This window comes from Alosa alosa, chromosome 17 (assembly GCF_017589495.1).
Source record: "Alosa alosa isolate M-15738 ecotype Scorff River chromosome 17, AALO_Geno_1.1, whole genome shotgun sequence".
Classification (NCBI taxonomy): Eukaryota; Metazoa; Chordata; class Actinopteri; order Clupeiformes; family Clupeidae; genus Alosa; species Alosa alosa.
The window spans coordinates 1106746-1119442 of record NC_063205.1 but is presented as its reverse complement, the minus strand read 5'-3'; the positions used below and the strand labels follow the sequence as shown (position 1 = coordinate 1119442).

Below are 12697 nucleotides of genomic sequence, written 5' to 3'. Positions count from 1 at the left end.
ATACACACTTTCTCTCAAACACACTCACACACACACTCACTGATACACACTTTCTCTCAAACACGCTCACACACACTCACTGATACACACTTTCTCTCAAACACACTCTCACACACACACACTCACTGATACACACTTTCTCTCAAACACACTCTCACACACACACACTCACTGATACACACTTTCTCTCAAACACACTCTCTAATAACCACTCTCTCTCTTTCCCCTAGTGACCATCCTGAGACCCCTAGTGACCAGCCTGAGCCCTAGTGACCAGCCTAAGACCCCTAGTGACCAGCCTAAGACCCCTAGTGACCAGCCTAAGCACATGGCCCAAATTAGGGATGCACCGATCAGTCTTTTTCAGTCTCGATACCGATCCGATACCATTGTTGATACAGATCCGCTTAAATCTCTCTTCATTTTCGTCTACAAAATGAGAAGACAGAATATCTAGCTCTTACGTTTTCAAAATATTCGAATGAGTTCATACGCAAATAGCTTTCCTGTAGGCTAGTCTACGTGCTGTTGCTGCAACCCCTGTGGCTGCAACCGCGAAACTACATGGAACAAGAACACTGGAGATTTCTGCCAGAGTTAGCAAGCTAACTACCTAAGCTTTATGCCACAATGCTACATACCCAGAAGTTGAAGTTGATCCCCAGAATGTCCATATTTTAAAATATTCATCATGTAATGTCAACTATTTAACTAGTTAGACTGATGATGCAAAGTTTGCTAGCAAGTAAGCTAATATGGAAAGTTAAGCTAGCAAGTTAGCTATGGCTAAGATGGAGAGTCTGTTTGGGGAAGGTGTTGTGTTTAGGCATATCGCCATCTAGCTGGGCTAATGGCAAAACATTAATACTTTGCTCTACGACAGTGTTTCTCAAACTTTTTCAGTTTCAGGACCGCTTAACTAACCCTAGCTTAAAAAAAAAAAAAAAAAAAAAAAGATTAGACCTACTTCAACAGTAGCCTATAATTAGTCTACACAATAGGCCTACTCACTGAACCACCTTGCTTATTGTCTTTGCACTTTGCTTATTGTGTGGATTCATACTGTATGATTTAAACTGGCATATCTTACATAGACAGGGTTGCAGAACTGTTTTTTACATACAAGTTGGTTCAATATTGCAAACAACTCATATTATATTTTACCCGACGCCTGCTCGCAAACCACTTGGAATAGCTTGCGGAACACCAGTGATTCCCCGGACCAGAAACACTGGTCTACTTAATATGACAGTGGTCCAGTCAAAATCTTTTACTGTCTATGGTCAAATCCTAAATGAGCTATAACTGTAGCTCGACTTACCTGTGCATGTAAACATACTGACTGACAAAAAAATCAGAATGAGTAATTATAACAGACAAGTAGCCCTGTGGACACAAAATATTGTTGGAAAATTGAGATGTGTGAAACACTATTTGACTCAAATGGTAATCAGAAATAATTTGTTATAAAATAAAGACTAAAAATGTGTTGACTAAAACTGACTAAGACTAAGATACCTTTAGTTTTCTTTTGACTAAAAACTAGACTAAAATGACCGAGACTTTTAGTCGACTAAAACTTGACTAACAAAAATGATATTTGAATGACTAAATATGACAAAGACTAAAAAAAGACATTTCGTCACAAGACTAAGACTAAATTAAAAATAGGTGACAAAATTAAAAATTAACAGTGCAAAACGGAATGATCTCCCATGTGCAAACGAATGGATCGGCCCATGGAGCTGCTAACGGAATGGATCGGCCCATGGAGCTGATAAAGTTTCCCATCCCTGATCAGCTATGTGTGTGTGTGTGTGTGTTCAGCTATTTTGTCAATATTGGGGCCGATATCCGATCTTAATATCGGATCGGTGCACCCCTAGTGTGTGTGTGTGTGTGTGAGATCAGTGCACCCCTAGTGTGTGTGTTTGTGTGAGATTGGTGCACCCCGAGTGTGTGTGTGTGTGTGTGTGTGTGTGTGTGTGTGTTCAGTGCACCCCTAGTGTTAGTGTGTGTGTGTGTGTGTTCAGTGCACCCCTAGCGTTAGTGTGAGAGTGTGTGTGTGTGTGTGTGTGTGTGTGTGTGTTTGGTGCACCCCTAGCCCAAACTGGCAAATACGAGCACAAGATATTGACATTGGTAGCCAAGACCACACATTGACTAAGCTTCCTCCAGGCATGGATCAAAACAACAGGCTACATCCAGGATGAACATATTCCGCGCACACACACACACACACACTATATCCTGTGTGTCATTATCTGCTCTGCTTGGACTGGTTCTGAGAATGTTCTAGCTTTGCTGGGTCAACTCTGATCCCTCTAAAGCTCCATCAACACACACACACAAATCTAAATCACTCAGAGAGCAGAAATAAAAGCTGTCCCATATAGATATGTAGCTGTGTATGTATGTGAGGAGGATGGGGGTGTGAGTTTGTGTGTGTGAATGTGCAGGGAGGACAGGGAATGGGCATGTGTGTGTGTTTGTGTGTGTGAGGAGGATGGGGAAATGTGAGTGTGTGTGTGTGTGTGGTGTGTGTGTGTGTGTGCGTGCAGACTCATACCACTGCCACTTAATCTAATGTGTCTATGAGTTTATTTTCTCATTTAAAAAAAAAAAAAAAAAAAAAAAGAGTACCAAGGAGTGTGCGAACTTTTTACATAAAAATCTTTTTTATTCAGCACCTGGGATGTGCACAAAGTCTCCTTGTAATATGTTTGATGACTCCAAATTAGCAAGTATTTCCTGATTGGGGAAAAGTTTGTTTTCTTTTTGGCATGTGGTTCCATGACCCAATTCTGCCGCAAATGAGCCAATCAGACAAGTGACAGAAGCACTGTCCAGCTAGGCTAATTTGGTCCAGTAGAGCTAGGCTAATACGGTCCAGTAGAGCTAGGCTAATTTGGTCCAGTAGAGCTGGGCTAATACAGTCCAGTAGAGCTAGGCTAATTCTCCCCTGCTTTAGCTGCGGTTCCTCGCCCTGGGACTGCTCACCTAGCTTGTCAGGGTGTAGCATTACCAGGTGGCCTCAGCCTGCTCACCTAGCTCTCATAGTTATCTAGTGATCTCATTTGGCCCTTACAGATAACGACATTTTTACTTGTTATTTTTCCATTTTCTGATGGAAATCCAAAAACTTTCCACTAGTGCTGTCAGTTAAACGCGTTATTAACGGCGTTAACGGACACCTATTTTAACGGCGTCAATTTTTTTATCGCGAGATTAACGTTCATTTTGGTGTAACAAACTTTGTAGTTTTTTCACATGCTGTTGCAACAACTAGTAACGTTAGAACTACAACACCACACCGATCTAGCCAGACCGAAACTAAACAATACACTGGCCAGAATGGAATGGAACAGAACGTTGTATGTGCTGCATACACGCCCCCTTTTAGGGGGAAGATGACCGATATAATGGAAATCTATGCTGCATCAAAGTGGAGAGCGAAACGTGCTTATAGTAACCTTACTAAATCTTGAAACAAACATGAATAAAAGGCACAAAATAAGGTTGGTGTAAGAGTTATCTGTGTGTTTATGGGATTAATGTGACCATGTTCCTATGTTTTGCTCTCTCCAGTTTACTAACAGGAGAGTCACGAATGTATCGATAGGCAGTGTCAAACTGCCCGTGGCTGACTAATTAAGTTCAGCAAGCTTAACTTTACATGTCAGAACATCAACTAAACATTCACACATTCATTCTATAGCCTCTATAGCCTACGTAGCTTATTTCCTACAACTAGGTGAGATAATTGGCTGTTATACTGAAGTTCCACAGTTAGCTAGCTAGCAAAGTCGCCACAATATTCCGTACAGTCTGCCGCCTCTGTTTTGGCAAGCTAAGCGTTTTGCATGGGATATTAGAAATATGGTATGTGTACATGCTACATTTGTATAATACATGGGGTATTGCAAACGAATAAGGTTGGTAATGTACATCATTTCCACATGAGTAAGTTACATAAACACAATTCTACATAACTGCCGTGTTAGTAAAATGATTGAATGTCTTGTGAATTAATAACTAGATGTAACGTCAACGTGTGATTACTAGCTGTCTTTCAATGGTATAATGTGAATGTGTTTTCCGCTAAAATGGGGCGTGATGCAGATCAAATGTATCTTTATGATGATGCGCCGTTAGTAGGCTACGTAAAGGCATGCTGCACACACTTGGTTGGGCTTACGAGCCAAAGAGTAGTAGCCTAGGCTGACGCTGACGACCGCATTAGATTTTTTCACCATCATTCGTTCTTCTATCAACATTCCTCTTTGGCTGCTACTATTTGCGATGCACTCTGCTTTCGACATTCATTTACATTAGATTCCATTCTTTTCAATACAACTCCGCACACCAGCATCGCACTTTGCAGCCGTGTAAATCACGATTCAGTTATATTTGGTCGCTGCTCCATAAAATCCAGTGTTTGCCTGTTAAAAACTTCGGCGTTGATGTGTGTGGCAAGTGACCTAAGTGCACCATAGACTGGAGGCCTATAAAATGGCAATGCACTCATGTTGAAAAGTTCCTTATTTTCAACTGAACTCAAAGATAATGAATATAGTATGAATATAATATTTTCTGTTTGTTATGCCCTTTATAATGTGTGTAGGCCTTACATTTTTGCACACACTTCTGCAGTAGCATTTATTTCAGTTTATATCAGCTATATTTCTGAAGAATATATTGTGTTGCCTCAGGTCTGCTGCACATCTTTTGAAATTTGATTTGAAATAATCAAATAGACCCTCGCCTTAAAGTTCAGTTAATAAAGTAACTTGCTTTGCTTTCATTTGAATCCCAATCAAGATAAACAATAATTGCTTTATTGTTAATATGGACTGCTGGAAAGTTCAGAAATGCAAAATAATAGAATTTTAATCATATGGTAAAATATGTGATTAATCATGATTAACTATAGGAATACAGCAATTAATTGTGATTAAAAATTTTAATCGTTTGACAGCACTACTTCCCACACATTGCTTCATAAATGGTCAGGTGTGGTGATCTCCGTGGGTGCGACTTTCTAGTGTCGCCACAGGACTGATGGCGATTAGCGACCTAGCGACTTTCTAGTGTCGCCACAGGACTGATGGCGATTAGCGACCTAGCGACTTTCTAGTGTCGCCACAGGACTGATGGCGATTAGCGACCTAGCGACTTTCTAGCGTCGCCACAGGAGTGATGGCGATTAGCGACCTAGCGACTTTCTAGCGTCGCCACAGGAGTGATGGCGATTAGCGACCTAGCGACTTTCTAGTGTCACCACAGGAGTGATGGCTATACATTGCCTGAGTGCTACTTATCCTTTAAAATAAATACATACAATCAGATGGCCAATGACATTAATGCGTTTGGTGTTGACAGCCTGCCTTTGAGAACCCTAACCCTATTATTATATAAACCATGGTCTAGAACCCTAACCCTATTATTATATAAACCATGGTCTAGAACCCCAACCCTATTATTATATAAACCACTGATATAAAAAATACTGTATTTGTTACATTCATAACATCACTCATTATGCAGATATTTTAGCCTAGGTGCTGTTAGATAGATATATAATATATAATATATATCTATATTGATCCCCAAGGGGAAATGCTAAGCTAAGAGAGTTACGCTACATTGGGCTCCAACTGCTCTTGGTGTCTCTTTTCGCCTCTTGCTGCTTCAGCGGTCAGCCGCACTGGATGAGGCCGGAACATATTGTAAACAAAGTAGCCAAATGGGCCTCGTCATAGTCTACTGGGTGGACTGTTTGGTTTCCACACGCCGTAATTATATTTATTGTTGTAAATGTCACAATTGCGGTGCATTGCTACATCCCTATAGGACACACACACACACAGTGCATCGCTACATCCCTATAGGACACACACACGGTGCATCGCTACATCCCTATAGGAGACACACACACACACACACACACACACACACACGTACGTGCGCACGCGCACACACACCCACACACACACGGTGCATGCTGTATGCTTTGCATGTTGAACTGTTTTAAGCGCTCTGCTTTGGCATGCAAAAGAGTGTTTGGGACAAAGCGCACTGAATTGATCTGAATGAGAGAGAGTAAAAAAGAGAGTGTGCTTTTAGAGAAAGTGGATGTGTGTGTTTGTGTGAACGCAAGGTTGTGGGCATAAAAGGTGACACGCACACACACACACACTAATATGGAACACCATGGCGGCAGCACACACACACACACACACTAATAGGGAACACCATGGCAGCACACACACACACAGGGAACACCATGGCAGCACACACACACACTAATAGGGAACACCATGGCAGCAGCACGCACACACACACACACACACACTAATAGGGAACACCATGGCAGCACACACACACACAGGGAACACCATGGCAACACACACACACACACTAATAGGGAACACCATGGCAACACACACACACACACACACAGGAACACCATGGCAACACACACACACTAATAGGGAACACCATGGCAACACACACACACACACACACACACACTAATAGGGAACACCATGGCAACACACACACACACACACACACACTAATAGGGAACACCATGGCAACACACACACACACACACACACTAGTAGGGAACACCATGGCAACACACACACACACTAGTAGGGAACACCATGGCAGCACACACACACACACACACACACACTAATAGGGAACACCATGGCAGCACACACACACAAATAGGGAACACCATGGCAGCACACACACACACACACACACTAGTAGGGAACACCATGGCAGCACACACACACAAATAGGGAACACCATGGCATCACACCACACACACACTAATAGGGAACACCATGGCAGCACACACACACACACACACACTAATAGGGAACACCATGGCATCACACACACACACACACACACTAATAGGGAACACCATGGCAGCACACACACACACACACTAATAGGGAACACCATGGCATCACACACACACACACACTAATAGGGAACACCATGGCAGCACACACACACACACACACACACACACACTAATAGGGAACACCATGGCAGCACACACACACAACTATAAGGGAACACCATGGCAGCACACACACACACACTAATAGGGAACACCATGGCAGCACACACACACACACACACAATACACACTAATAGGGAACACCATGGCAGCACACACACACACCACACACACACACACACTAATAGGGAACACCATGGCAGCACACACACACACACACACACACACACACACTAATAGGGAACACCATGGCAGCACACACACACTAATAGGGCACACCATGGCAGCACACACACACACACACACACACACACACACTAATAGGGAACACCATGGCAGCACACACACACACTAATAGGGAACACACACACACACACACACACACACACACACACACACACACACTAATAGGGAACACCATGGCAGCACACACACTAGTAGGGCACACCATGGCAGCACACACACGCACACACACTAATAGGGCACACCATGGCAGCACACACACACTAGTAGGGCACACCATGGCAGAAGCTGGATAAGAACAGAGTGTTTACAGAAGCCCTATTTAATCGATTCAAAGCTTTAAGTCCCTTTGGACTGTGGCACAGTGTGTGTGTGTGTGAGTGCTTTCAGTGCCATTTCAACATCAATACAGGTCTGCTAGTCCCAACTGGCAGTCGGACCTCAATTAACTGCAGAGGCGGACAGAGTACACAGCTTTACAACATTACTTGAGTAAAAGTACAGATCCCCCTTGCTAAAGTTTTACTCAAGTACAAGTAAAAGTACAACAGTCAGATGTCTACTTAAGTAAAAGTACTGAAGTACTTGTTTTTAAAAGTACTAGAGTAGCGTACATTTTCTAAATATTGCATTATTACTGCCACAGTGCTTACATTTATGTACAGAAACATCCTACATGGAGTTATGAAAAATGTTAAATGTTAATACCTTGGAGGTCCGTGTATCATTCGTTCAGTTGATATTCAATTGAAAAAAATAAATAAAAAATGACTTGTTATTTCATTATTTGTTTATGAATGTGATACAAACAAATAACACGTTGTTTTTGTCTATCCAAGTCACTTTCTTGGTCTAGACCGGTCAATGCTCAGCGTTGACAATTTAGTGACTTTGTTGCTAGATCTAGCGACTAATTTTGGTCATCCCTAGTGACAGAAAATATTAAATTGTCTAACAACTATAGCGAGAAATTGGGCGACTTGCGCAACGATGGCAAACTCTGTTTCGTTGAATCGACAGAAAATCATCTCCCTTCTTATGCCTGTTTCGTATATGAACATCGCATTCGCCCAAAGCGTTGCCCCATGATTGTAGAAGTAATGACTGGCCTAGGCTATGTAGTATCAGCCCATGTTAGGGAAGTAGGCCTAGATGTTCTATCAGATCTATCAGCTCAGATCATCATTTGTCGCCAACGTCATTGGAAGGCAGCCAGCTGCAGTAGCCTTCTGGTGAGATTACACCAAAGACAGTAGCTATGACAGGGAAACTAGGGACACACATCGTTCAACAAGCACATTGATCAAAGGAAAGAGGGGCTACAACTTCATTCACAAACAGAGCAAATAATTCAAATTGAGCCATAGGCGGGCCTAGGCCCGTCTACTTGTCAGTCTTGCCCGTCCAATTACGTTCACCATCTAAAAAAGACGTGCAAGTCAACACTGCTCTGAGAACTCAAGAATCAGTCAAATCGCGAACAGGCGGCAGCTCCGTTTAATTGTCAGGTGTGAAATGCGTTCATATTCAACTTTTTATGTCATAGAGTAGACGTTGCATGCCTATGGAAGGAAAGGCTTTGCAGTAGGATTGTCCAAGCTGTTGCTTCAGTTTGTGTTTTAAGTTATGCGACGCACCGTTGCTGGGTTCATGCCGTTTTGTCTAAGTTTAAAATGTTTAGCCGACTGCGTAATTTGCCATTTTTGTTCAATAAGTTCTACTTTTCATGTCATGAATGAATCAGCAGCTGACAATGGAAGTCAATAAATAATTTCTGGGTCAGAGCAATTGGAAAAAATAAATATCAAAATCAGTTTTGGGCCTGAGGCCGTTTTTTAAACATTCTTCTTTTGATCTGATCATGAAATCAAAAGTCTGAAAATCAAAGCATTATTTGTTGGTTTGTATCACATTTATAAATAAATAATGAAAAAACAAGTGCTTTTTTCGTTTTTTCATTTTGGATTCTCAATTGAATATCAAATGAACGAATGATACACGGACCCTTGGAGAATGTAAAAGGAATTGAAAGTAAAATCAAGTATATCAAATACGTATTTCAAATACGAAATACTATTTTGTAATTGAAACACTTGAAGCGAAAACTATCATTAACTTGTTCAGAAAATTGAAATAGTCTGGTGAGGTGGGGCCACGGGTTGGCACATTCCCGGGATGGACCTGCTGCGTCTTCATCCATGGTTTCATCTCTTATCTAAATCTGACCATGGAGTTGACTTTGGCGGAAAGCTGAAAGTGATTGCTGATAGGCTGTCCCAATCAGTGGCGCCTGCACAATCCAATCACGTTTGAGAGGGAAAGAACAAATTGAGGGGTTTGCAAGATTTTTCTTTTTTCCTTTTTTTTTAGACGAAGTAACGGGTACTCACGGTTATGGATAAAAATGTAGTGGAGTAAAGAGTACAATATTTGCCTCTCAAATGTACTTGAGTAAAGTCATGAGTACTCCCCAAAAATGATACTCAAGTAAAGTACAGATCCTTCAAAATTGTACTCAAGTACTGTACTCAAGTAAATGTACTCCGTTACTGTCCGGCTCTGATTAATTGTGTGTGTGTGTGTGTGAGAGTCTGTGTGTGTCTGTGTGTGTGTTTGTTTACGCATCTGTCTGTCTGGGAGTGTAATTTCTCAGTGAGTGTATATAGTGTGTGTGTGTGTGTGCATCTGTCTGTGTCTGAGAGTGTATTTTCTGTGTGTGTGTGTGTGTGTGTGTGTGTAACTCATGGGTGATTGTGATGACAGAGGGAGGGGTTGCCCAACAGGGGGGCGCATGAACCAACCGGGCAAATGGTTGATCGTGTGCTTCCGCCGTGCTGAATTCCATTTCCCGAGTGGTTATTTGGTGTGTAAACACACGCGCAATCTTACCGTTCGCGCGAATACCACAGAAAAGACAGGTCTTTATGACAGACATTACCGACTCCCTGACTCGCCTACCGGCCCTTTCCAAGACTAGTCTTGAGTTCTATTGAATGAACTATTCATCAGACATGCAAGGACACACAAACACACACTCACTCATTCACTTCCTTTTCGGTAGCCTTCATCCTACCTCGCCTGAGTTCCAACGCCCCTGTTCCTTGCGCAACATCCGCTTACTCCCTTCCCAGCCCGAGCTCCCAGGCGGCACTCCAGGGAACGAATTCGACTACGAAGCGCGAGAATCGTCCGAGCTCGCGGCGAAAGGCTCCGTTAAACAGAGCGAGCTCGTTCCCCTAGATTCGCCCATAAGCCCTTCAAAAATTCAACACCGACAATGATAACGCGAGGCGCATCCAGTGGTGGACAAAGACAATGACGCCGTATCCACACACACACACACACACACACACACACACACAGCTTCAATTCCCCAGCTTGCTTGCTAGCCTAAGTTTGCCATGCAGAGATAAAGCGAGCTGGGCGGGCGGAGGGTCTGGTGCATATTGACATTTACAGGCCTTTTAGACGAACAAGTTGAATAAAAGCCTCAATAAAATGATTCTTTGCTAGATGTCAGTTGTATATTTTTGGATAACAGCTACCGTCGGCGCAGGGCGATAGCTTAACGTGACATGGCATAGCCGTCTGTCAAAGACGGGCCCGCGTGCCTTGGCCTACGGCTTTTTTTTTTTAATCAGTCATACCTCTGTTCAGCCCAAACAAACGCGCACGTAACGTAAATCCTGAGATGTAAACATTCTGAAAACAGCAGAGTTGAAACAGGCCTCGCTGGCGGAGCTAGCCATGCTACCAGACTATCCGCGCGACAGCCGAGGCTCGCTCTGTACACCCTCCGCGGCCACTGGGTGGAACTTCCCTTGTCATACTAGAAACAACCCCCACATCCTCTGCGGGTCACTCCGGGCTACTTTACTGCTGTTATCTCCCCTTAAGGCCCTAAAAACAGCACCACGGGTGCCGGTATGCTTACGTGAGTCCACGTAGCAGGAGTCGCGCTGCAGGCCGCAGGGGAAGCCTGGCAGGAGAGGTGGGTTCGAGCACAACAAGCATGTACCCCCGCTTCACAAGAGCCACGGCGGCTCATGCGGGAGAAAAAAAAACGCATACCACGCGTGTCCTACCGTTGAAGTTTTAAGCAGCAATCTACCGAACCGCCATGAAGACATGCCTACCGAGAACTAGAGGGGAGAGCGAGACAGCGATGTGTGTTTGTGTGCGCGTGGATGCTGGGGTGCGCGTGAGCGCACAGATCCTCTCGTTCTCACCATGAAGTCGGTTCCGAAGTTGTCCTCTCCCTGCTGCTCCCCGGTTCGCATGGCCTCGACCCCCCGGATGAACTTCCTCAGGATACTGGCCTGGTCCATCCTCGCGCCCCGAGCTGATGCGCTCCAAAGGAAATGTAGTGAAATCCAAACTCCAAAACAGTGAGGGGGGAAATAAATAAATAAATATTTAAGGAATCCTTTCAGGGACAATCATTCCAGCGTCTTCATCGCCCCATACTCGCGCGTCCTCCCAAACAAAGGCCTGCGCGATTCCAAATACTCGCGCACAGTCTCGCTCGTCCTCCAGTTTCCTACGCGAGCCCCCGCAAAATGTAATAATAGCTATTATAATAAAAACAAACACCGGCTCGCGCCTCCCTGGCTCGGCTGTGCCACATTACCAACTAAACTCTCTAACAGAACGGGCTGGACCGCCCAAGCACCGCGGAGGAACAGTACCGCCCCTTTAGGGACCGGCGTCCAGTGATTGGTTAAAACTTTGAATAGTTGTGCTTGTGATTGGTTTCGGGCTGTGTCAGTAAATATATGACGCGCATATTTGTTTCTTAACTGCAGAGCATACCTGCCAATCACCGCGTCACCGCATGAGGCGTGTCTCGTGTGAATTCCATTCTCATGTAGCCCCATGCCTGCGTTACCGAGCCCCTCTCCGGTCGCGCGCACTGGTGCTCCTGGCGGACGGTGGGGACAGCACTTCCGATTTGGACAAAACCTCCGAGGGTTTGACAGGAATTCACAGCTTGTATTAGTTACGTAACAAAATTGTTTCGTTTGCAGTGTTGATTGCAACGATTATTATGAACAAATCAGTTCAACTGACAGTTTTAAACTCTGCACGAGTTGGAGTTGTTTTTTTCTGCCGTTCTGTGCAGTGGTGCGTTACGCAATCCGGTGTGTTCATTCTCATCCGGGCTTGCGCAACTGTTTACCAGAATAACAGCATTTCCACGTCAACAACGCAGAGCAGCTCCGCACCACAGCAAGCGCACAGGACCAGGGAATCCACCGGCACAGCACACGCTGTGTCAGTTTGCACATACACGCCCCATCCAAAGGGGTTAGCCAGGTATTTAGGCAGGTACTGTATGGTTGGAGGCATCACCATAACCCCTCCCTCCATGCCATAGCCGAACTGTGGCCACACTTATACCTTTTCTTAAAA

The 12697-nt window shown here is 44.0% G+C and overlaps 1 protein-coding gene across 1 annotated transcript in view; it reads right to left on the bottom strand.

The window, feature by feature from the left end:
- The window catches only part of ptpn12 (protein tyrosine phosphatase non-receptor type 12), a 50160-nt gene extending 38223 nt beyond the window's left edge, over positions 1-11937 (bottom strand). The window contains 1 exon segment of the mRNA XM_048268747.1: positions 11515-11937. Within this exon segment, the coding sequence (XP_048124704.1) occupies positions 11515-11613 (99 nt within the window). The 5' untranslated portion in view covers positions 11614-11937.
- Between the last annotated feature and the right edge of the window lie 760 nt (positions 11938-12697).